At 41.2% G+C, this 27,622-nt stretch overlaps 1 protein-coding gene across 3 annotated transcripts in view; it reads right to left on the reverse strand.

Annotated features, from left to right (window-relative positions):
- The window catches only part of NEIL3 (nei like DNA glycosylase 3), a 53,250-nt gene that overhangs the window by 2,827 nt on the left and 22,801 nt on the right, over window positions 1–27,622 (reverse strand). For 2 of the 3 annotated variants that reach the window (XM_075860229.1, XM_075860228.1), the window contains exons 8-9: window positions 25,200–25,605; window positions 3,132–3,306 (exon numbers count right to left, since the gene is read on the reverse strand). In XM_075860229.1, the coding sequence (XP_075716344.1) occupies window positions 3,132–3,306; window positions 25,200–25,605 (581 nt within the window). Of the gene's footprint in view, window positions 1–3,131; window positions 3,307–21,385; window positions 21,535–25,199; window positions 25,606–27,622 lie in introns of those variants that run through there. The other variant, XM_075860230.1, reaches the window with a different exon arrangement.

The raw sequence follows: 27,622 nt of genomic DNA on the forward strand, positions 1-27,622 counted from the left end.
TAACTGATCGGCAGTAACTCTTTCAGCACCCTCGACAGTGAGTTCCGATCACAATATACACCAACCTGTGAATCAAAAAAAGACGTTCATACTTACCATGAACTTCCTGCTTCCTCCAGTCCGGTCTCCCGGCTGTTGCCTTGGTGACGCGTCCCTCTCTTGTCATCCGGCCCCACCTCCCAGGATGACGCGGCAGTCCATGAGACCGCTGCAGCCTGTGATTGGCTGCAGGCTGTGCTTGGCCTGTGATTGGCTGCAGCTGTCACTTGGACTGAATTGTCATCCCGGGAGGTCAGACTGGAGGAAGAAGCCAGGAGTTCTCGGTAAGTCAGAACCTCTTGTTTTTTTTACACGTATATGTATATTGTGATCGGAAGTCACTGTCCATGGTGCTGAACCAGTTTAACTCTTTCAGCACCGTGGACAGTGACTGTCTCCTGCCGTCGCGTACCCGAACATTTTTTGCCGGGTTCGGTCAAAACGAGTTCGGCCGAACCCGGTGAAGTTCGGTGCGCTCATCTCTAATTTGACACTCAGTTTGGATGTTTGTAAACAGAAAAGCACGTGGTGCTTTTCTGTTTACATTCATCCTTTTGACAGCTCTTGCGCGAATCACGCAGTTCGCACGGAAGTGCTTCCGTGCGGCATGCGTGGTTTTCACGCACCCATTGACTTCAATGGGTGCGTGATGCGCGAAAAACGCACGATTATAGAACATGTCGTGAGTTTTACGCAACGCACTCGCGCTGCGCAAAATTCACGCATCGTCTACACTGCCCCATAGACTAATATAGGTGCGTACGACACGCGTGAAAAGCACGCGCGTATATTACGCTCGTGTAAATGAGGCCTTAGTCTGTATTTTTCCAAGAGTTGCATTCACTATTCTGCTGGTTAAAAGGGGTTGTCTCAAAGACAACCCCCGTCCATATGCCCTATTAGGGCATGGAGACATCATAGAGGGGTTCCCTGCACGAGACTCCCCTATATGGACCAGAGCAGAAAGCGGCTCTGTAAGAGTAGATGGTGTACTGGCAGACCCAGCCTGGCCTCCATGTAATGTTACATTTCCCCTATAGTGGGCATAATTACATTACTGTACAGTGCCTGGTGCAAAGACTACATTTCCCAGAAAGAAAACGACTAAAACAAGCTCTGCACAGACACAACCAAAATGGAATAATGCAAGAATTCTGCTCTTGACTAAAGTACGGGCTGTGACTAAGATTTAGATAAGAGAAGTAAAGTAATGGATTTACAAAGTTAGATATAATCTACATAAAAATTCACTATATTAAACTGTACAATAGTGTTTAAAAGGTGAACATACTTTTTAAAGACATTAAGACTATTCTACATTTTGTGCAGGATAACCATCATAAACATGGGAATGGATGCAATGTATTACGGACTCCTAGGCTCTCTGCCTCTTAGTGGCACCATTCATCGTCACAGTCCCCTTAAAGCAATGCTTCTAGGGATGACTCCCTCAACCACAGTATTTAACGTGTTCCTCCATATAAAATCGGAGACACCCAGAGGTACAATAAACTTTCAAAATGTGACGGCAGTCATTATGGGCGCTGTAATATGAATCCATACAACACCGATCCATAAGGGGAGATTCACACGAACGTTGCGTTTTTGCGCGCGCAAACAACGCAGCGTTTTGCGAGCGCAAAAACCATTTGACAGCTGCGTGTGTCATGCGTGTCTGATGCGCGGCTGCGTGATTTTCGCGCAGCCGGCATCATAGAGATGAGGCTTGTCGACGCCCGTCACTGTCCAAGGTGCTGAAAGAGCTAAATCTTTCAGCACCCTCGACAGTGAATGCCGAACACAACAGCGAAAAACCTGTAAAAAAAAAAGATAAAGTTCCTACTTACCGAGAACTTCCCGGCCGTTGCCTTGGTGACGCGTCCTTGGTGACGCGTCCTTGGTGACGCGCCTCTCTTGACATCGGGCCCCACCTCCCTGGATGACGCAGCAGTCCAAGTGACCGCTGCAGCCTGTGATTGGCTGCAGCCTGTGCTTGGCCTGTGATTGGCTGGAGCTGTCACTTGAACTGAAGTGTCATCCCGGGAGGTCGGACTGCAGGAAGGAGACAGGAGTAATCGGTAAGTTAGAACTTCGGTTTTTTTTTACAGGTTAATGTATTTTGGGATCGCAAGTCACTGTCCATGGTGCTGAAACAGTTTAACTCTTTCAGCACCATGGACAGTGACTATCTCCTGACGTCGCGTACCGATAATTTTTTTGCCGGGATCGGCCAAAACGAGTTTGCCCGAACCCGGTGAAGTTCGGTACGCTTGTCCGGCTTCGCTCATCGCAAAGACACTCCGTTTGGATGTTCGGAAACAGAAAAGCACGTGGTGCTTTTCGGTTTTCATTCATCCTTTTCACTGCTGTTGCGCGAATCACGCTCGTCCCATGGAAGTGCTTCCGTGTGGTGCGCGTGATTTTCACGCACCCATTGACTTCAATGGGTGCGTGATGCGTGAAATACGCAGAGTTTTTGAACCGGTCGCGTATAGTACGCAGCGAACAAACGCTGCGCAAGAATCACGCACTATTTGAACTGCCTCATTGACTTCTATAGTGCTGTGCGTGATGCGCAGAAAATACGCGGCCTGCACGCGCGCAAATCGCGCTCGTCTGAATCCCCCCTAAGGCTGTTTACATCTGCGATGTGGTTTCCATCATTAACGGAAGCCACAGTGCTGTGACTAATCCACTACACGACAGACACCAGGGGCGCCCAACAGACCGCAATGACTCATAATAGGTTCTGTCAGGTTCCACCAAGGTTGTTTTGATGGGGGGAAAAAAAAAAGCACTATCTGCACCCCTATTTTTCCCTGTCAATAATTCTGACTCAAATGTGAACACAGACTAATACAGCAGTGTGCATAAAGGCCTAATTCTGGTGTTCCAGAAAATAAGATCCCAAAAGAGAGTATTCTCCCCTCTAGGATCCCAAACACAATTCTATATAAATGTGAAAAATATTATAAAAATATATACACTAGCATTTTTACAGACCCAAACCAGATCTTGTATCATTCACCGACTGAATATGTTTAACTCAATGCAAAGCACAACTGAATCTGAAGACACAAACGTTTACTCACTTCAAAAAATTCACATCGCTTTTCCCTAGGTAGAGAACAACTATAAAACTGTCTTCCTTTGTTCTCTCCGTCTTTCCTTACAACGTGAAGAACTGAGGGCCGGTTATGTTTACTGCAGTGGGGGCTGCTTGCATTCTGCGGAGAATTGCCCCCTGTCATGTTAACACCAGGTGAACTGCCAGAAAAAGACAGAATTATAACAGTTGTAGAATGAATAAATCTAGTACATACTTGAAGAAAAGATGTCTAACATATTGAAATGAGGGTAGAGTATGGTGGCTAGTATTAGACTCATGGTTCAATTTTAACAAGCTTTACAATGCATTCCTGTGTTTTAACCCCTTCCCACCGCAGCCCTTTTTCAGATTTTCATTTTCGTTTCTTTCTACCCACCTTCCAAAAGCCATAACTTTTTTATTTTTCCGTCGATATAGTCCTATGAGGGCTTGATTTTTGCGAGACGAGTTGTAGTTTTTCATAGCACAATTTATTGTGCCATATAATGTACTAGGAAAATGGGACATTTTTTTATTTGTGGGGTAGAAAATGAAAAAAACTGTGTTTCCTCCATGGTTCTTTGCGCGCAGTTTTTACGGAATTCACTGTGCAATTAAAACATGTTAACTTTATTCCCTGGGTCAATACGACTACGGTGATACCAAATATATATAGTTTTTTCTAAGTAAAAACCTAAGTGTAAAAAATAAAATGAATTTTGTGTCGCCAAATTCCGAGAGCCATAACTTTATTTTTCCGTCGATTAAGTGGTAGGAGGGATTATTTTTTTGCGGAATAAGCTGTAATTTTTAATAAAACCATTTTGGTGTACATGCAACGTTTTGATCACTTTTTATTTCATTTTTTGTGGGAGATTAGGTGACCAAAAAAAATAGAGATTCTGGCGTTTACAATTTTTATTTTTTTTTTACAGCGTTCACCGTGCGGGTTAAATAATGATATATTGTAATAGTTCAGACTTTTACGGACGTGGCGATACCAATTATTTTATTATTATTTTTTTTACTTTACGAAGTTTTGTTTTTTTTAACTTTGAATTTTAACTTTTTTTTTTTTTTACATGAAAAAAACCCCTCATTTTTACTTTGTCCCCCTAGGGGACTTCAACCAGCGATTGTTAGATCGCTTGCACTAATGTATTGCAGTATATCGTGATTCTGACAGGCTTCTATTAAGCCCTTAAGAGCACAAAGATGGCGGACCTGGGAGCCTTCATTAGGCCCCCAGGCAGCCATAGCAACCATTGCCAAACCCCCCCCCCCCACACACTATTTTATTGCGGGGGGCGCGATGAGCTGTTAGAGGGGGTCGCCCCCTCTTTCTAACAATTTAAATGCTGCGGTCGCTTTTGGCCACGGCATTTAACGAGTTAAACGAGCGGAATCGCGCTCGAGCGCGATCCCGCTCGTTACTCTGAAGTGTTGGCTGTAACATACAGCCGACACCGGCTTCGTATGGAGCGGGTTTACTCCGTGAGCCCGTTCCATACTTCCCCTACCCGACTTTGGCATATGGATATTCATCAAATGTCGGGAAGGGGTTAAGTATTTACTTACTCAAAAAATACTAAAGTATTAGTCACTAAATTTTACTTGGGAAATTCTTTCGTTTCATATTGGAGTATTTTTTTTTTTTTTTACTGAAGTACGATCAGTAATTTTTTTTACATTTTCCTTTTTTTATTTAGCAATTTTAAAACACACGTGTAAATGCACAACACACACAACCCCCTGTGTAAAAATAAAGTCTGTGTTACACGTGTTCAAGCACTACACACCCCCTAATAAAAATGTACCAATCATCCCAAAGCGTCTATTCAGCAGAGGAAGAATACACCATCCTGGCCTCTGACACGGATTCGGTCACAGAGAGAGAAGAGGAATTCATCATCATGATGATCAGATGAGAACCCCCGCAAAAGCGACATTAGCTGAGGCAACCTCCCTGATAAGTGATCCCGTGTGGAACCCACCCCCCAATAATTATAAGCCTCATTCACAGGCAGCTAAAGAACTCTTTTTGAGACTGAAGGCCTCACACAATTAGGCCGGGTTCACACAGTTTTTTTTGCAGGAGGAAAATCTGCCTCAAAATTCAGTTTGGAATTTTGAGGCAGATTTTCCTCTGCCTGCACGCCGATTTTTGCAGCGTTTTTTGCCCGCGGCCATTGAGTGCCGCGGGCAAAAAACGCCACGAAATACGCTTTCTCTGCCTCCAATTGACGTCAATGGGAGGTCAGAGGCGTAAACGCCCGAAGATAGGACATGTCCCTTCTTCCCGCGAGCTTGTTTTTCCGCTTGCGGTAAAAAAAAAGCCTCCGCCTCCCATTGAAATCAATATGAGCCATTTTCGGCGCGTTTCCGCATCAAAAAAACTCAGTGTGAATTCAGGCTTAGATTTTTTTTTAAGGGTTTCTTCAGTGACGATTTCATGCATTTAATGGTGGCCCAGACCAATTTATATGCCCAGCAATTTATAGCCTAGAACCCCACGTCATTATATGCTAGACCCTTCAAGTGGACCCCTGTAGATGCACCGGATTTGCTCAAATTTTGGGGCCTTGTGCGGCATATGGGGCTAGTAAAGAAGCCACAGATCAGGCAATACTGGAGTACAGATATTTTGTACGACACCCCAGTTTACCGCATGGCAATTCCCCGGACACGCTTTGAAGCTATTCTTAAATTTTTGCATTATAAGGATAATGCACAGCGCCCACCCAGTTATGACCACCTATTCAAAATCAGGCCAGTCATTAATCATTTCTGCACCAAATTTCAAGAAGCGTATACCCCCTAAAAGTACATTGCAATAGACGAGTACCTTGTACATTTTAAGGGGAGGCTAAAGTTCCACCAATACCGGCCCAGTAAGAGGTACATGTATGGGATAAACATGTACAAACTGTGCGAGAGTAGCTCAGGGTACACCTACACGTTTTTGGTTTATGAAGGGAAGGACTCCAGGGTTGAACCCCCAGAATGTACCCCCATACTGAGAGTTAGTGGGAAAATAGTGTGGGATTTGAAGTACCCACTGCTGGACAAGGGTTACTACCTTGACATTGATAACTTCTAAACCAGAATCCCACTATTTAAAGGGAACCTGTCACCAGCATTTCACCTATTGAACTTTACTTATCCCTCACTGGCCGCTGCTATCAAAAGTTCATTGCCGTTATCCTCTCGCCTAAACTCCTTCTCCGACTGTTAATAACGGTCAGCAAACAGTGCCTTTTATCGTAATAATCTGGTGTCCCTTTGTGCGCACACACCAGAAGAGGACATCAATGCACAAGCGCGGGATACTGTGTGCTGGGGGAAGGCGAGGAGCTGTCAATCAAAAGTAAGGAGGCGTGAAAAGCTCGGGGAGACTTGAGGAATGAAGATTTGACTCTTTTCAAATGAAGATATGACTCTTTTCTGCTCATTAGCATACGGTGTGGGAACACTAAAAAACTGAATACTAAAGCTACAGAGCCAACTAAGAAGACAATTATAGGTTATATAGCAATGATTTTTCACCCACGACCAGGTATTGCTGGTTTAATAGGTGAAATGCTGGTGACAGGTTCCCTTTAAGTGCCTCTCTGACAGAAATACTGCAGCATGCTGAAAAAAACAGAGAGGCCTCCCTAAAAGACAGCTTGGCCAATGTGTCAGAAGGGGTGAGAGCAGGGCACTATGCAGCGAGAATGTGTTGTTCGTCAAGTATAAGGACAAGAGGGATGTCCTTCTCTTGAGCACAATACATGGGAACAGCAGCACCCCTGTTCCTATACGGGTAGCAATACAATGACCCCCAAGCCAGATTGCATCTTGGGCTATAATAAGTACACGTGAGGGGTTGATCTCTCAGATCAAGTACTGAAGTCATATAGTGCCATGCGAAAAACAAGGCTTTGGTACAAAAAGGTGGCCATGCACATGGTACAGATAGCATAGCGCTTACGTGCTATTCCAATGTGCAGACCAGACTGCATCATTCCTGTATTTTCAAGAGGTGGTTATAAAAGCACTGGAAGCGAGGGCGCCCGTATTGTACCAGGGCAGCATTTCCCCGGCATCGTTCCTCAAACTGCAAAGAAGTGCAGATCCCAAAAAAGGTGCAGCAAAAGGGGCATAAGGGACAGCACTTATCAGTACGACACCTTTCCCCGAAAAACCTGGGCTGTGCGTAAAGGATTGCTTCAAGGCTTACTACACATCTATGGATTATTAACCCCTTCCCGACATTTGACGTATCCATAAAAAAAACAATTGTAAACGCCAGAATCTCTATTTTTTGGTCACCTAATCTCCCACAAAAAATGAAATAAAAAAGTGATCAAACCGTCGGAAGTACCCCAAAATGGTATTATTAAAAACTACAGCTTATCCCGCAAAAAAATAAGCCCTCATACCACTTAGTCGACAGAAAAATAAAAAAAGTTATGGGTTTCGGAATTTGGCGACACAAAATAATTTTCTTTTTTACACTTAGGTTTTTACTTGTAAAAGTAGTAAAGTATAGAAAAAACTATATATATTTGGTATCGGCGTAATCATATTGACCCACAGAATAAAGTTAACATGTTGTTTTAATTGCACAGTGAATTCCGTAAAAACGGCGCGCAAAGAACCATGGAGGAAACACTGTTTTTTTTTATTTTCTACCCCACAAATAATTTTTTCCCCGTTTCTTAGTACATTATATGGAAAAATAAATGGTGCTACGAAAAACTACAACTCGTCCCGCAAACATAGCGATTCTGACGTTTAAATGTTTTGTTTTTGTACACTGTGCGGGTTAAATAATGATATATTGTAATAGTTCAGACAATTACGGATGCGGCGATACCAATTATGTTTATTTATTTATTTTTATTACAATGCTCTAGGGGGAAAAATGGGAAAAGGTTTTTGTTTTAACTTTTAATATGTATTTTTTTTACATAAAAAAAACAAAAAACCTTATTTTACTAATTTTTACTTTTTTTATTAGTTCCCCTACTGGACTTCAACCAGCGATCATTGGATCGCTTGCACTATATACTGCAATACTAATGTATTGAAGTATATCATCTGACAGGCTTCTATTAAGCCGTGCCAGAGGCAGGGATTAATAGGAGCACAAAGATGGCAGTCATGGGGGCCTTCATTAGGCCCCCAGGCTGCCATAGCAACCATCGCCAGCCCGCGATTGCATTGCGGAGGACGTGATGAGCTGCTAGAGGGGGTCGCCCCCCTCTTTCTAACGATTTAAATGCTACGGTCGCTATTGACTGCGGCATTTAACGTGTTAAACGAGCAGGGATACTTCTCCTACCCGGCTATGACGTACCCATATGTCAAATGTCGGGAAGGGGCTAATGTTGATGATTATGGCTAACAGTTAATGAAAACCCAAAATTTCAAAAATTATTTTTAATAACGAAATTTAGGCCTACTGAAAAGTATGTACAGTACATGCACTCAATACTTGGTCAGGCTCCTTTTACATGAATTACTGCATCAATGCGGTTTCGCAGGGAGGCGATCAGCCTGTGGCACTGCTGAGGTGTTATGGAAGCCCAGGTTGCTTTGATAGTGGCCTTCAGCTCGTCTGCATTGTTGAGTCTGGTGTCTCTCCTCTGCCACTTGACAATACCCCATAGATTCTCTATGGGGTTTAGGTCAGGCGAGTTTGATTGACAATCAAGCACAGTGATACTGTGGTTAATAAACCAGGTATTGGTACTTTTGGCAGTGTGGGCAGGTGCCAAGTCCTGCTGGAAAAATAAATCAGCATCTCCATAAAGCTTGTCAGCAGAGGGAAGCATGAAGTGCTCTCACATTTCCTTGTAGACGCTGCTCTGACTCTGGACTTAATATAACACAATGGACCAACACCAGCAGATGACATGGCCCCCAAACCATCACTGATTGTGGAAACTTCACACTGGACCGCAAGCAACTTGGATTGATGCCTCTCCACTCTTCCTCCAGACTCTGGGACTGAGATTTCCCAATGAAATGCAAAATTTACTTTCATCTGAAAACAGGACTTTGGACCACTGAGCAACAGACCAGTCCTTTTAACCCCTTAACGACATGTCACGTACTTGTACGCGCAGCCAATAAGGGGAAGTATGGAGTGAGCTCACGGGCTGAGGTCGCTCCATACACAGCGGGTGACGGCTGTGTTACACAGCTGACACCTCACTGCAACAGGCGGAATCAAAGATCACTTTGAGTCCGCCCGTTGAACACCTTAAATGCAGTGGTCAATCAGCATTTAAATTGTTAGAATCAGGGGGGGCCCCCCCCGTCAAACACGCCATTGCGCCCCCCTTGCGGCAAGATTGGCCATTTACAGTGGTTGTTATGGCAGCCTGGGGGCCTAATAAAGGCCCCCAGGTCTGCCATCTTTGTACTCCTGAGGCCGGATTCACACGAGCGTGTGTGTAGCAGTTCCGTGTGGTATCGGTATTTGGTGTGCCTGCGTGAATTTCGCGCATATGGCATCGTTATGACACTCTGTTTTTAGGTTTACAAAACATAAAAGCAGGAGGTGCTTTTGTTTTTATTAATTTATTTTACAACTGTAGCGCGAATCACGCACGACACACGGAAGTGCTTCCGTGTGCTGCGCGTGATTCTCACGCATCCAATGACTTAAATGAGTGCGTGATGTGTGAAAAACGGCCAAGTATAGGACATGTCGTGAGTTTTACGCAGCGGACAGTCTGAACGTCCCCATTGCCTAACATAGGTCCGTGCGATGCGCGTGATTTTCACGGACGTGTAAATAAGGCCTTAGTATCTCGATATACTGCAATACATTAGGATTGCAGTATATCATGCAAGCGATCCAACAATCGCTGCTTCAAGTCCCCTAGGGGGGACTAATAAAAAAAAAGTAAAGCACAGTTGAAAAGATTTTTAGAATGTCCCAAAAAAATAAAAAAAGAATTATATTAAAAGTTCAAAAAAGAACCCTTTCCCATTTTTCCCTAAGGCAATGTTAAAAAAATAAATAAAAGTCAACATAACTGGTATCGCCGCGTTCGTAAAAGTCTGAACTATCACAATATAGCGTTGTTTAACCCACTCTGTGAATGACATAAAAAAAACACATAAAAACTGCAAATTGCTGGTTTTTGGTCACTTTCGCTCTTAAAAAAAAAAAAAAAAAAAAAAAGGAATAAAAAATCAAAAAGTTGCATGTACCCCGAATGGTATCGGTAATAACTACAGCTCGACCAGCAAAATTTAAGCCCTCACACCTCTAAATTGATGGAAAAATAAAAATAGTTATGGCTCTCTTTTAGCAAATAGTTTCATTTTTTTTAAAGTGGTAAAACATAAAACAAATCATAAATTTGGTATCGCCGTAAATCGTATCAACCTGTAGAACAAGGTCAATATGTCGTTTTTACCGCCTCATGGACGCCGTAAAAACAAACCCCCCCCCCCCAAAAAAAAAATGATGTAATCGCTGTTTTTTGCCCACTTCACCCCACAAATCCCAGATTCCCAGTACATTATGCGGTACAATAAATGGTGCCATGAAAAACTACAACTTGTCCCGCAAAAAGCAAGCCCACATAAGGCTATATAGATGGAAAAATAGAAAAGTTATGGCTCTTGGAAGGCGGGGAGGAAAAAGCGAAAATGAAAAACTCAAAATTGGCCTGGTCTTTGGAGGGGTTAAAGGCTTAGGAAACCTTTGCAGGTGTTTGGTGTTGATTAGCTGATTAGAGTGGGACACCGTGATTCTACAATCTTCAACTTTTACCCAATATTCAAATTTTCTGAGAGACTAAACTTTGGGTTCTCATTAACAGTAAGACATAATCTTCAACATTAAGAAAAAAAAATGCTGGAAATAGATCACTCTAAGTGTAATGAATCTATATAATATAGGAGTTTCACTTTTTGAATTGAATTACTGAAATAAATTAACTTTTTGATGATATTCTAATTCATGGAGGACTAATTTATTGTGCCGCATGCATCATTCCGCTGGAGAAGGCCGGGTCAGAGGAGACCAAGTCTGCAACGCATGAATGGGGACAGGTGAGTGGCGCGACCTACAGGAGACACTGGGGCACTACTTACATGGGCACTGTCTTCATGTGTACATTGTGGGACTATCCACAGGGAGCAGTGTGGCACTATATACACTGTTTTTTATGCTACGAGTAATGGTCAGCACACATCCACTTTTTTAAAAAAAAATTAGAGCTCGTATTATAAAGGGCTAGGCTGGTGAATAATTGCAGACCAAATACTCATAGCGTTAAAAAAAAAACAAAAAAAACAGAGGGTAGCTGGAGCGTAAATAACTTGGTTTGAAAAGTATGTATTTGGAAACCCCCCTTTAAAAATACAGTGTTTGCCCCTGAGGCAGGGAGATGAAAAGGAAATCCCGCTGCACAAAAGTGTGTGTGCGCGTTTGTGTGTGTGTGTGTGTGTGCGTTGCATAATACCATTGCTATGGTTCATGTTGAATTTGTATCCTGTACGCAAGAGGTAGGGAATATAAAAGGTGACATTTTATTCAGTTTCTTGAAACCGCAATTACATTATACTGCAAACTGAATACTAACTAAATACTCTAGCTACCACAAAATCAGAATTGGAACTGCAAGGGCGCAGCTTGATCTTTTTATTTTTATTTTTTTTCCAAATATACTCCTCATTAAATCGCGGATGACGCTCTGGCCGGGGATTCCGCTCCTGGACGAGCCCCTGACGTCACTGTCCAGATATGGACAGTGATGTCAGGGCTCCCTGTAAGAGCGGAATCCTACAGAGAGCCCCTGACATCCTAGAGGGAACGTCATTGGTGCCATCTTCAAGGGGGTGTGGCACTACACGGCATTCCAAATTATTATGCAAATGATATTTTTCGCTGATTTTCCTAAATAGTCGATACAAATGACAGTCAGTATAATCTTCAAGCCATCAATCGTTCGAGTATAATGCAAATTTTATTGAACAAATCTCCTAATGATAACAGATTTTTTATTAGAAGTAAAAAACTCAAAATGCACTGTTTCATATTATTATGCACAACAGAGATCAAAACATTTTAAAGGTTGTAAAGAGAACTAAAATGGTAATTTGTTGAATTTGCAGCATCAGGAGTTCATATTTACAGAAATCAAAAGATCTTTCAATCAAAAAAACAACTTAACAGGCCAAGTTACATGTTAACATAGGACCCCCTTCTTTGAGATCACCTTCACAATTCTTGCATCCATTGAATTTGTGAGTATTTGGACAGTTTCTGCTTGAATATCTTTGCAGGATGTCAGAATAGCCTCCCAGAGCTTCTGTTTTGATGTGAACTGCCTCCCACCCTCATAGATATTTTGCTTGAGGATGCTCCAAAGGTTCTCAATAGGGTTGAGGTCAGGGGAACATGGGGGCCACACCATGAGTTTCTCTCCTTTTATGCCCATAGCAACCAATGACACAGAGGTATTCTTTGCAGCATGAGATGGTGCATTGTCATGCATGAAGATAATTTTGCTACAGAAGGCACGGTTCTTTTTGTACCACGGAAGAAAGTGGTCAGTCATAAACTCTACGTACTTTGCAGAGGTCATTTTCACACCGTCAGGGACCCTAAAAGGGCCTACCTGCTCTCTCCCCATGATTCCAGCCCAAAACATGACTCCGCCACCTCCTTGCTGACGTCGCAGCCTTCTTGGGACATGGTGGCCATTCCCCAACCATCCACTACTCCATCCATCTGGACCATCCAGGGTTGCACGGCACTCATCAGTAAACACGGTTTGAAAATTAGTCTTCATGTATTTCTGAGCCCACTGCAACCGTTTCTGCTTGTGAGCATTGTTTAGGGGTGGACAAATAATAGTCATTAAAATGGGCTCTTAAAGCCAAAAATAACAGGCTCAATTATGAGGTCAGCAGCAGAGACATGGCCTATAAGGCCATAGATAGTTTCAACCCCTAGACCCGTCTCTCCTCTTATTTTATATTCGCTGAGCCAAATTAATTGAAGGATAGTTGCGCTGTACCACGCTACACCATGCGCTGCATCGCGCTAGTCCGGCTCCTCAGGTAGCATTCACCTTGTTTTATGCTTGCTGACACACACTCACTCAATCTTAAATTGTGCTATACCGCGCTAATCCTACGCGTTTCTGCACCACTAATGTTTGTGGGGCATTATCAGGGATTATACCATTATATCTCAGTCGTGCACGGGCCGGGAGGTTCTGTAAAGCACACAACTGTGCGACTCGGCAATGATAATGTGGATTAGCGCGGTATAGCACAACTATCATTCAATTAATTTGGCTCAGCGAATATAAAATAAGAGGAGAGACGGGTCTAGGGGTTGATACTATCTATTGCCTTATAAGCCATGTCTCTGCTGCTGACCTCATAATTGAGCCTGTTATTTTTGGCTTTAAGAGCCCATTTGAATGAATATTAATTAAATTTGATTTTAATCGTTCATTCCAGGCAGTAAACTTATAATTTAACAGAACGAAAATGAATCTATCAAGTTGTACTAATTCATAATGGACGAATAATAGCTTTATGCACACTTGCAAACCTCTGGAGGATCCTACACCTTGAGGTTCGCGGGACTCCAGAAGCACCAGCGGCTTCAAATAACGGTTTGCTGCTTTGCAATGGCATCTTAGCAGCTGCTCTCCTAATCCTATTAATTTGTCTGACAGAAACCTTCCTCATTATGCCTTTATCTGAACGAACCAGTCTGTGCTCTGAATCAGCCACAAATCTTTTCACAGTACGATGATCACGCTTAAGTTTTCTTGAAATATCCAATGTTTTCATACCTTGTCCAAGGTATTGCACTATTTCACGCTTTTCGGCAGCAGAGAGATCCTTTTTCTTTCCCATATTGCTTGAAACCTGTGGCCTGCCTAATAATGTGGACCGTCCTTCTTAAGTAGTTTTCCTTTGATTGGGCACACCTGGCAAACTAATGATCACAGGTGTCTGAGATTGATTACAATGATCCAAAGAGCCCTAAGGCTGGGTTCACACGACCATGTTACGTCCGTAATGTACGGAACGTATTTCGGCCGGAAGACCCGGACCGAACACAGTGCAGGGAGCCGGGCTCCTAGCATCATATTGATGTACGATGCTAGGAGTCCCTGCCTCGCTGCAGGACAACTGTCCTGTACTGTAATCATGATTACAGTACAGGACAGTAGTTCCACGCAGAGGCAGGGACTCCTAGCGTCGTACATCACTATGATGCTAGGAGCCCGGCTCCCTGCACTGTGTTCGGTCCGGGTCTTCCGGCCGAAATACGTTCCGTACATTACGGACGTAACATGGTCGTGTGAACCCAGCCTAAGACACAATACCATCTATGAGTTTAATTGAAAAACGAATAATTAAATGTTTGACACTTAAATCCAATGTGCATAATAATTTGGAATACGGTGTATGTGATGCATCGAAATTGCAATACCGTTTCGATACTGTGCCCCCTTAAATGGTTCAATACCGTTATTTCATGTATTTCGATACGAAGCTGTGCGGCCGCACAGCTAAGTATAGTAACACATGAATGTAGTAAGAGCGGGGCTGCGGCTGTGTGTTACGTCCATTGCCCCGCTCCTGAGTTCTGACAAGTGTTTGCGCGAACGGTCAGCGCGGTCTGATCCGACCAGCGCTGCACTAATGATTGCCGGCACGGAAGACAGAACATGGCGGGCGCACTGCAAAACACCCCCATGTTCTGTCTTCAGTGCTTGCGCCGCCGCTCATTAGTGCAGCACCGGCCCCATCACCTTACGCGCGCATACACACACACTTATTGTCAGGAGCGGGGCAATGACAATTACACAGCCACAGCCCCGCTCTAACAGCGGAGATCAGAGAAATCTATTTCCTTGAATGCTGCGATCAAAGCTGACGCAGCATTCAGGGGAAAATGAGAAGGGGGGGATGCCCTCTGGATCACATCACAGGGAATCCCCGTGACACAATCGAGGGACATACTATATATAGGACTGTCTGACCAGGTTTCCTGTTGGGGCATACTTAGGTATGTCATAACAACTGCCTGTGTACTATCAGTACACAGGCTAATGTACTGGCATAAAGATATATGGCAGTAAATTAAAGCGTAGCTAAACGTTTGACAAACTTCTGACATGTCAGAAGTTTGGATTGGTGAGGGTTCGAGCACAGAGACCGCCACCAATTGCTAGAATGAAGCAGCTGAAGTGCTTGTGTGAGCGCTCAGCCCCCTTGGGTCTGTTCGGCTTTTTCTGGAAAGCCGATGTATCGGAGTACGGGCTCTCAGACTTTCTATTGAGTCCGTACACGATACATTTATTTCCGGAAAAAGACGAACAGACAGGATGTGGCTGAGCGCTCACAAGAGCGCTTCAGCTGCTTCGTTCTAGCGATTGGTGGGGGTCTCAGTGCTCGGACCCCCACCAATCCAAACTACCTGACATGCCACTATGACATGTCAGAGGTTTGTCAAAACGTTTAGCTACACTTTAAAAAGTTCAAAAATAAAAAATATTTTTTAATTTTTACAATGAACATTAAAATAAGTCTCAATACATAAAATACACAAACATTCGGTATCGTTGCAACCGTAATAACAAATTTTTTGCGTCATTTATGAGGTTTACGCAGTTATAAAATAAAAACTGCTTTCTTTCACTTATTAATGTGAGGCACGAGGTATTATGAATTTTGAACCTCCATGTGCCTCACATTAACCCCTTCCCGCCGCAGCCCTTTTTCAGATTTTCATTTTTGTATTTTCCTCCCCACCTTCCAAAAGCCATAACTTTTTTATTTTTCCGTCGATTAAGTGATATGAGGGCTTATTTTTTGCGGGATAAGCTGTAGTTTTTAATTATACCATTTTGGTGTACATGCGACGTTTTGATCACTTTATATTAAATTTTTTGTAGGAGATGAGACCAAAAAAATAGAGATTCTGGCATTTCACTGTGCGGGTTAAATAATGATATATTGTAATAGTTCAGACTTTTACGGACGGGGTGATACCAATTATGTTTATTTATTTAATTTTTTACTATGCTCTAGGAGGAAAATGGGAAAAGGTTTTTTGTTTTTTTTTATACAATGATGTTTTTATTGGAGTTCAGAGCACTTTAACCAATATTGGATATTGAGATATCATTAAGGGGATAAATTGGTGGCCACAAAGCGCTCCCACTATGAAGCCCCTTAATCACCGTACGGGGTGGCACACTGCCTCCGCTCTCAGTGAATCAGACCGCTACATTTCTGGGAAAAGTCACTGAAATGTTTGTTTGGCAGGAGCAAAGTGACAAGCAGGGATTCCCTTACATTGCACAGTCCACGTGAACAATTTGGTGAGCAGATGGAACCCCCTTGAAATATTTGTTGGCTCTGAAAGCTGAATTAGTATTCAAGAGAATGCATCTGAAGTCTGCTTTTTTTTTTTATCGCAAACAGCGCCACTCTTGTCCAGACCCATTCAAATGATTAGGGCTGAGCTGCTGATTATTTGGGATCCCAGCAATCGGCTTACTGTCGGAGGACCCTTCAGCAAAAGGGGATTGTCCAAAGCGGGCAACCCCTTTAAAGGGGCCGTCCAGTCACAAGAAAATCGATGGCCCACGCTCAGGACAGGCCACCTACATCCGATCGCTGCGGGTCTGGCCACCGGCACAACAGCCGACCAGATGCCCCGAAGGGACCGCGGCACCCGCACCGGCGCCGCCCCCCTTCACTACCGTCACCTCCCGCCCTGCGAATCGCCGACACACCCCCATCGGCGGTTCACAATACCACAGCCCTCCTCCACTCATATATGAATGGGAGGAGGCTGCAATAAAAGTTTTTTTTGTTTGTTTTTTAACTTTTACTTTATATATTTTTTTACATAAAAAAACCGAAAACTTTATTTAACTCATTTTTTTTTATTAGTCCCCTTAGGGGACTTCAACCAGCGATCGTTAGAACGGGACCCCAACGCAGATGTGAACAGAGCTTAAGCTTGTTTTGCAGACTTGACATACTGGGTAGCCTTTGAGCCATCTGTAATACTTCATTTATTTTTCATTAATGTTGGTCGCAATGGCACACAATAGTTTAAATATGTAGTTGCAGTTCATAGCGGTGGCATGAATAAATAATACCTATACAAGAGTATTTGCACTCATGGAATAATATTTAAATCATTTTCTGAGGTTCTGTCACAGGAAAAACAAAGTGACATTTCTAGAAGACAATTAGAGAGTCACATTCTTCTAATGCCACTGAAGGAGATCAGTGCTGAGAAATGTAGTTAACAAGGAGTAGTGAAAGAAATAACGCTTGACAGTTTTCTTTTCATTATTTTTACATGTTTTCCCAACTTTAAGAAAATCATTAGACAGAAATTTATAAATATATATACATACATACACTATAATTCATTGAGGACTAGTGTAGATCAAAAAGTAAACTTCAGTAATTCAATTAAAAAAGTGAAACTCATATTATATAGATTCACTACACACTGATCTTTTTCTAGCATTTTTTTCTTTTAACCTCTTCACGCGCTGCGCCGCAACTGTACGTCCTGCAGAGGGCTTGCTTCCCGCATCAGGACGTACAGTTGTGGAGCGGTTCCCGGCGCACACTGTCCTAACGGAGTGTCCGGGAAGTCAGCTCCAGTCTTGCTGGTCAGCGGACCATCGCCGCTGATTTCGGTAATTAACCCCATAAATGCGGAGACCGCAATCAGGGATTGAAGCACATCGGCAGCCCCCACAAAGTGATTGTGGGGGCTGCCGATGCTTGTCGTGGCAATCGGAGGCCAGACAATGACCTCCAAGTTGCCATGTAAGGAAGCCACGGAGGAGCAGCCTCCGGCCGGTCCTCCGAGGCTTCCTGTCAGTGTGACTGCCAGGTCACAATGACAGTTAGAATACATTACACTACGTAGGTAGTGTAATGTACTCTAGCAGCGATCAAAGCTGCAAGTCTAAATGTCCCCTAGTGGGACAAGTAAAAAAAGTAATAAAAATGTTTTCAAAAAAAGTGTAAAAAAAAAACAAAAAAAAGAGTTATACGTTATATAAACAAACACTGCTTTTTTCCTATAATAAGACTTTCATTATAGGAAAAAAATGAACACGTTAAAAAATGTACACATATCTGGTATCACCGCGTTCGTAACGACCCCAACTATAAACCTATAATGTTATTTTTCCCGCACGATGAACACCCCCCCAAAAAAATTAATAAAATCAATAAAAAAACAACACCAGAATCACAATTTTTTGGTCAGCACCCCTCCCAAAATAGAGAATAAAAAAAGTGATCAAAAAGTCGCATGTACCCGAAAATAGTACGCATAAAAACTACAACCCATCCCGCAAAAAACAAGCCCTTACACAGCTTTTTTGACTAAAAAAGTTATGGCTCTCAGAATATGGGGACACAGAAAAGACATTTTATAAAAAAGTTATTTTATTGGGCAAACGCTGCAAAACATATTAAAAAAAACTATATACATATTGTATCGCCGTAATCATTCCGACCTGCAAAATAGGGTAAAACTCATTTATAGCACACTGTGAACGCCGCAAAAAAAAAAAACATGGTCAGAATTGCTTGTTTTTGGTCACCCAGCTTGCAAAAAAATTAAATTAGGGAAAAAAAACCTGCATGTACCCCAAAATGGTACCAATGAAAACTACAGATTGTCCCGAAACAAATAAGCCCTCATACAGCTCCGGTGGTGAAAAAATAAAAACGTTCTGGCTCTCTGCACATTTTGCACCGCCATATTCTGAGTGTACAAAAAGCGGATAAGATCGGGCGCGATTTATCAGTGCAACACCGGCCACATATCTATGAATTATTATTTATTTACCGCATTAAGTTACCCTCTTATTATGCCCTGATGTACTCCGCACAGCTTACATATGTCCCCACAATATAAACTGAAATACCAGCAAAACCCCAAACAGAACTACTATCAAGCAAAATCTGCGCTCCAAAAGCAAAATGGCGCTCCCTCCATTCTGAGCCCGGCAGCGTACCCAAACACTGTTTTATGAGGTATTTGTCTTCAGTGGCACAAACTGGGCACAACATATTATGCACTAAAACGGCATACCAGTGGAAAATTGCAACATTCACACCATCCGATGTGCATTAACCCCTTTGCGCACTAGGACTTAATAGCACGTCATGGTGTGGGGGGTGATGTATGGAGCGGGCTCACGTGCGGAGCCCGCTCCATACGCTGTGGGTGTCAGCTGTGTATTACAGCTGACACCCAGGACTAACGGACAGGAACAGCGATCGTGCGGTTACAGAAGCCTGCAAAAACAACAATATACTGCAATAAAGTAGTATTGCAGTATATTGTACCAGCGATCCAATGATCGCTGGTTCCAGTCCCCTAGGGGGACTAATAAAATGTGTAGAAGAATTAAAGTTATTAGTAGTGAGAAAGAAAAAAAGTTTAAAGTTAAAAAAAAAAAAACCTTTTCACATTTTTCTTCTAAAGTAATGTAAAAAAACAAAAAACGGTATCTCTACATCCGTAAAAGGCCAAACTATTAAAATATACCATTATTTAACTCGCACGTTAAACACCGTAAAAAAAATTTATTGAAACCGCCAAAATTGCTGTTTTTTTTGTCACCTTAGCTATCAAAAAAAAAAAAAATTTAATACCACTTTTTGATCACTTTTTACGTACCAAATAATGGTACCAATTTAAAACTACAGCTCGTCCTGCAGAAAATAAGACCTCCCACCGCTCAATAAACCGAAAAATAAAAAAAGTTACGGCTCTCAGAATGTGGTGAAACAAAACTTTTTATTTTAACAAATAGATTTTTCTTTGTAAGAGTAATAGAATATATAAAAAAAAATAAAAAAAATTTGGTATCACCGTAATTGTATTGAGCCGCAGAAGTAAAGTTTTCATTTTTACCGCACGGCGAAAGCTGTAAAAACGAAAACCCAACAAAAATGGAATCAGATTTTTTTCCTAGATCAGCCCGCAAAGAATTTTTTTTCAGTTTCCCAGTACTTTTTATGGCATTTTAAATGGTGTCAATAGAAACTACAATTTCTCCCACAAGAAATAAGCCCTAACACCACTCTATTGATGGAACAATAAAAAAAAAAAAAAAAAAAAAAAAAAAAAAAAAAAACTTATGGCTCTTGGAAGGCGGGGAGTGAAAAACGAAAAGAAAGCAAAAAAATGGATCAGTCCTGAAAGGGTTAATTCATTTCTAATGAAAAAAAATGTATGACCACGTGTGGGGTATTTCTGTACTTGGAAGAAATTGATTTACAAAAATTGGTTGGTTGTTTTTTTTTCTCCTTTATCCCTTGTGAAAATTCAACATTTTAGTGGAAAAAAATTGTGATATTCATTTTCGCGGCCTAATTTTAATAAATTCTGCAAAAGACCCGTGGGGTTTAAATGCTAATTATACCCGTAGAAAAATTCCTTGAGGAGAGTTTCCAAAATCGTGTAATTTGGGGGGGGGGGGTGGGGGGGAGTTGCAAACGCGACATGGCACCGAAAACCAATCCAGCAAAATCCGTGGTCCAAAATCCAAATGGCACTCCTTCCCTTCGGAGCGCTGCCATGGGTCCAATTAGCAGTTTATTACCACATATGGGGTATTGCCGTAATCAGGAGAAAATGCTTTACAAATGTTGCGGTTCTTTTTTTCCTTTATTCCTTGTAAAAATTTAAAATTTCTATGTTTTTTCAGAAAAAGTCGATTTTTCATTTTTACAGACTAATTCCAATATATTTAGCGAAAAACCTGTGTGGTCAAAATGCTAACTATACCCCTAGATAAATTCCTTGAGGGGTGTAGTTTCCAAAATGGGGTCACTTTTGGGGTATTTTCACTGTTTTGGCACCACAGGACCTCTTCAAACCTGACAAGGTGCCTAAAATATGTTCTAAAAAAAAAGCAGGCCCAAAATCCACTGGGTGCTCCTTTGCTTCTGAGACCGGTGTTTCAGTCCATTAGCACACTAGGGCCACATGTGGGATATTTCTAAAAACTGAAGAATCTGGGCAATAAATATTGAGTTGTATTTCTCGGGTAAAATCTTCTGTGTTACATAAAAAATTTTTATTAGAAATTAATTTCAACAAAAAAAAAAATCTAAATTTGTAAATTTCACCTCTACTTTGCTTTCATTTCTGTGAAATGCCTAAAGGGTTAAAACACTGAGAATGCTGATTAAAATACCTTGAGGTGTGCAGTTTTCAAAATAGAGTGACTTCTGGGGATTTTCTAATATATAAGAACCTCAAAGCCACTTCAGAACTGAACTGGTCCCTGAAAAAATTGACTTGAAATTTTCTTTAAAATATGAGAAATTTTTGCTAAAGTTCTAAGCCTTGTAACATCCTAGAAAAATAAAAAGGACATTCACAAAACTATGCAAATATAAAGTAGACATATAGGAAATGTTAGCTAGTAACTATTTTGTTTGGTATTAGTATCTGTTTTACAAGCAGATACGTTTAATGCAATTTTTCTCTCAATTTTGGTGTTTTTCAGAAATAAATACCAAAATTATCGACCAAATTTTTTCACTAACAAAGTACAACATGTCACGAGAAAACATTCTCAGAATCGCTTGGATAGGTAAAAGAATTCCAATGTTATTACCACATAAAGTAACATGTCCGATTTGAAAAAAAATAACAAACAGTTAATGAAAACCCAAAATTTAGTCTCAGAAACTTTGAATATCATATAAGCTCAATTTCAAAAATGATTTTTAAAACCGAAATGTTGGCCTACTGAAAAGTATGTACAGTATATACCCTCAATACTTGGTCGGGGCTCCTTTTACATGAATTACTGCATCAATGCCGCGTGGCATGGAGGCGATCAGCCTGTGGCACTGCTGAGGTGTTATGGAAGCCCAGGTTGCTTTGATAGTGGCCTTCAGCTTGTCTACATTGTTGGGTCTGGTGTCTCTCATCTTCCTCTTGACAATACCCCATAGATTCTCTATGGGGTTTAGGTCAGGCGAGTTTGCTGGCCCATCAAGCACAGTGATACTGTGGTTATTAAACCAGGTATTGGTACTTTGGCAGGTGTCAAGTCCTGTTGGAAAATCAAGTCCAGAGTCAGTGCAACCGTCTAGCAGGAAATTTTAGAGCACTTCATGCTTCCCTCCCCTGACAAGCTTTATGGAGATGCGGATTTCATTTTCCAGCAGGACTTGGCACCTGGCCTCACTGCCAAAAGTATCAATACCTGGTTTAATAACCACAGTATCACTGTGCTTCATTGGCCAGCAAACTCGCCCGATGCATTGATGCAGTAATTCATGCAAAAGGAGCCGCATTGAGTTGATTTGTATTGAGTGCATATACTGTACATACTTTTCAGTAGGCCAACATTTCAGTATTAAAAATAATTTTTTTAATTGGTCTTATATAATATTCTAATTTTCTGAGACACTAAATTTTGGGTTTTCATTAACGGTTAGCCATAATCATCAACCTTAAAAGAAAAAAAATGCTTGAAATCGATCACTGTGTGTTATGAATCTATATAATATGAGTTTCACTTTTTGATATGAATTACTGAAATAAATTAACTTTTGGATGATATTCTAATTCATTGAGAAGGACTAATGTATATATATATATTACTTTTAATACATTTTCTGTTCCCCTTGTCACGGCATTTATCCATTTACTAAGACAACTGGGATTTCATTCTTCAAGGGTGACTAAACTTTTTTTTTAAACTTTTGACAAGTCATAGTGACATGTCAGAAGTTTTGATCGGTGGCAGAAGTGCTTGGCTGAGCACTGTGCCGCTTAGTTTCTGATCACCTTCCCAAAATACAAGACCTTATACAGCTATGCCGACGCAAAAAGAAAAAAAAAATTATAGCTCTTGGAATGAGAAGATGGAAAAACGCAAAAAATAGCTCGTCATTAAGGTTTAAAATCGGGGTTAATATTCACCAATAACAACTATTTACTTTTATCACCCCCCCCCCTTCTTATCAAAGAGCTTATTTGCGCTGTTACATATGGTGGGGGGGGGGGGTTCAGAAAAGAAGATGAGCAGTAACTCATCTAATCACCCCTGTGCATCCAATTAGGCCATTTATTGACTCCATGACCCGGATGTTTACCAGGGTCTGGACAGCGACATCAAATAAGTCACACCAAGGAAGTTTGTAAATGTTTTCAGTCTCTACCCAGTCTTTAGTGATACCCGTTACATTCTACAGTCATAGCAATAATAAGCATCACTAGAGAAGAACTTCTAATATATTTCTGATGGATGGAAAATATTTCCATCAATCAGGAAAGACATTTTCATCCACTGATGCTCACCATAAACAATGGTTTCCAACTAGTTCCACTAAACAAATCCATATTAGGAGAGGAGGTACCGTATTTGTCGGACTATAAGACACACCCAGGTTTTAGACAATAGAAAATAGGAAAAAAATTTGTTCTGTTTCACCACAATCTGAGCGCCATTAATTTTTTAATATTTTTTTTCATCAATTAAGCGGTGTGAGGGCTTATTTTTTTATGGGATGAGCTATAGTTGTATTGGCGCCATTTTTTGGATCACTTTTTTTTTTTAATCGCTAAAATGACCAAAAAACAATTCTGAGGTTTTAAGAAAAAATAAAAAATAAAATTTACGCCGTTCACTGTGCGAGTCAAATAACGGTATATTGTAATAAATTGGACTGTTACGGACGCAGCGATACCAACATTTTTTAGAATTTTTTACATTGTGCTTGGGAGAAAAAAAAAAAATATGGGAAAAGGACTTGAACCAGCAGCCACTTGGTTACATGTGGAGTTAACTCGCTGAGCTACGCTGTTTCCGTAACTCCCGTAGTAGTGAATGGCAGTTCTGGAAGCAGCGTAGCATGCGACCCACGTTTCCGTAACGACTATTCAGTTATATGGGAGTTACGGAAACAGCGTAGCTCAGTTTCATTTTGGAATGTGGATTTAGTACGATTCTTTTTTTTTGTAATTTAGGTTTTATTTGCACAAAAGTGTAAAAATTCTCCTTGCTACCAGAGGTGCAAAATATTTAAAAACCCCTTGCAGCGAAAGGCTATGGACACCTATGAGGAAATTTTTATATTTTTTGTATTATGTTTTTCTTAAAAATTCTGAAGCGTTATCGTTCTGCAGCCTGGTTGTATTCTAATACATCGACGGCTGTGAAATCCATCAGTCATGCGGTCTGACAACTCGCTCTCCAGTGCCTCTTGTGATCTGGTCTAAGCAGAATTATGTTCAAATCAGTCAGACAGCCTGACTGATGGGATTCACAGTGAATGGCATTCTGCAGCCTGCTAGGTTTTGAAATACATGCAGGCTGCAGAAGGAAAACGGTTCAGAATTTTTAACAACCTATGACAAAAAAAAAAAAAAAAAAAAGTTTGCAGCCCAAAATACATGCTAGAAAATTAAAAAAAAATAAAAATTGCCCCAGAAGGAGTCCATAGCCTTTAACATCAAGAGCTTATAAGAGCTTTTTTTATAAGGGCCTGTTCACATCACCGTCAATTTCCGTTCCGGGGGTTCCGTCGGAGGGTTCCATCGGTTGAACCCCGCAACGGAAAGTGAAACTGACAGCACAGCTTCCGTTTCAGTCACCATTGATCTCGCTAATGCTTTCCGTTCGTCACCATTCTGGCTGGTTTCCGGTTTTCCGACGGAAAACCGGAAACCAGACGGAACGGTGACGAAAAGAAAGAATTAGCGAGCTTTCCGTCACCATTGAGATCAATGGTGACTGAAACGGAAGCTGTGCTGTCAGTTTTACTTTCCGTTGCGGGGTTCAACCGATGGAACCCTCCGACGGAACCCCCGGAACGGAATTGAACGGTGATGTGAGCAGGCCCTTACTCACACATTTGTACTTATGTATGCTGAAGTATGTCATTGGGGCAGAAATTTTTCTGCATTTCTTGTCAGTAATCGCATTGAAACACTAGTCAGCCTCTCCGCAAACTAAAAGAACAAGAAATAATTTCACATGGTCTTTTAAAATAAGAACATTACCTGACGGATGAGCTTGCAACGTTTCTATTGCTTGGTGTTGTGGGTTTAGTCTTCAGCTTCTTCTGTTGGTGGGTGAATGAACTGTGGTCTGTGTTTGGACTGCTATTCACAGTGTTCGGAGAATATGTCCCCTCTTCATTTTCACTGCTTCTTCTCTTACTGGATACAATGTGCATGCTATTGTAATTATTACCTATGGAGATACCTGGTGGAGACATACATTTACCTAGCGGGTTTTTATATGCTTCTTTTTCTGCACTGAAATCACTCAGTACCAAGGTTGTGAATCCAAAAGCCGTCTGTCTATTAATCTTCACTTCAGACAGTGATGTTCCAAAATTATTACATGGATATTTAATCAGGTCTGTGTCATAGCCAACATCTTCATTGGTTGAATTTGTTGGCGCTTGAAAAGAGAAAGCATTACAAATGCATATAGATCATAAAAACAGTATATACACACCACAATGAATATGCATGCATAAAATATAAATATATATATATATATATATATATATATATATATATAACCAGTCTGACAGTGTCATTGTTACCCATAGCAACCAATAAAGTTCCAGCTCCTCTCTATATATCTATCTATATAGCATTTATTTTTTTCGATTATATATTCTCCAATTTATTAAAACCTGGAACTGGACGTCATATTTAGCAATATCATATTAGAACCAGAACTTTCTTAATTATTAATATCTATATTAGTCTTGCATCCTCTCAAATGTCTCAAAATATGGAGCAGTTTGCAAGGGGAAACAGCTCCTGATTTTCAGACGTTTTTATTTAAAGTTGTGTTTTTTGTGGCGTTTTTAATGGCCGTTTTTGGAGCTGTTTTGCTATAGTCAATGAAAAACGGCTCGAGATGTGACATGCACTTCTTTTTCGCAGCCGTTTTTTCGAAGTGGCCGCATAAAAAAACTGCCCGTCGGAACAGAACGCCATTTTTCCCATTGAAATCAATGGGCAGAATGTTTACAGTCGTTCTGCTTCAGATTTTTCTGTCGTTTTTCGGGACGTTTACGGCACAAAAAACGGCTGAAAACACTACGTGTGCACATACACTAACTGAGAAAGTTCTCTGTATCCATTAAAGACCTCCAACTTTCCTCACTCACAATAAGACAGTCATCTCCTCTTGACAAACTTCACTCAGATTGCAAATTTTAACTTTTTACACAAAAAGTACTATTATGACATGTAAAATACTAGTGTAATGAAAAAAAATATTCTCTGGTCAGCCAATAAAAGTAACATTTAAAGAATTTTTCTTTTATTGATATACATCATCAACTATGACATTAATCTACATCAACTTTCGCATTTCTCACCCATACAAAATGATCACCTCTGGATTGATTGTACATAAACATAAATCTAAAACACACTACATACGTAAAGGAACTAGAAGTTTACAGAGTTTGACAGGTAATGGTAACCACTGGAGCTGCCCATAGATGTGTGATAATATGAGGAGCATTTAGATATTTTTTTTCCTTCTCAAAAGGACATAAAGATTATCCACATCACAAAACTATTTTTCTCATAGAAAATTGTTTATATTGTGTAGGAAATGGTGTGCAACTGCATTACCCCTCCTTTGGATAATAGTAAAATTATCCTTTTTTTTTTTTTATCACCAAGAAGAAATTTGAAGCATACATTTTCTGATAGATGGGGCAGATTTACATTGGTAAAAACTGATTATATATGTGATTGGTTCTATAAACAATCATGAAAGAGATATTCCAACAAACAGGCATATATCACTAATATGCCATAGATGCTTAAGGCTGAGTTCACACAGAGTTTTTTGCAGGCAGAAAATTCTGCCTCAAAATTCCGTTTGGAATCTTGAGGCAGATTTTCATCTGTCTGCACGCCGTTTGCCGCGTTTTTCGTGGCTCTTTTCGCTCACGCCCATTGAGTACCACGGGCAAAAACGCTGCGAAATATGCTTTCTCTGCCTCCCAGATCAGAGGTGTAAACGCCCGAAGATAGGGCATGTCGCTTCTTTTTACCGCGTCCGCCTCCCATTGAAATCAATGGGAGGCATTTTCGGCCGTTTGACGCGGTTTCCGCGTCAAACATGTCAAAAAGCTCTGTGTGAATAGGGCCTAAATCTGTGATAGGTGAGGGACTTCCCTCTGGGACTCCCACCTATCAGCAGAAGGGAATCCTGTGACGCACATTGCGTTCCTAAACTTTTCCACTGCGGCCACAAGAAAGATGAGGAGCAGATGAAAGACAGAGCCGTCAAGCCAGCAATTTCTGTAATGGTGACCATAACTTTCAGACTACAATGGAGAGAGCGCTGTGAACGCCTGCTCAGGTTTTTTTTCCTTTTGCGGACGATGGCAACAAGGCCTCCTTTAGCCTAAAAGGTGGGGGGGATTTACTGGTGACCACCC

This window comes from Rhinoderma darwinii, chromosome 1 (genome assembly GCF_050947455.1).
Source record: "Rhinoderma darwinii isolate aRhiDar2 chromosome 1, aRhiDar2.hap1, whole genome shotgun sequence".
Classification (NCBI taxonomy): domain Eukaryota; kingdom Metazoa; phylum Chordata; class Amphibia; order Anura; family Rhinodermatidae; genus Rhinoderma; species Rhinoderma darwinii.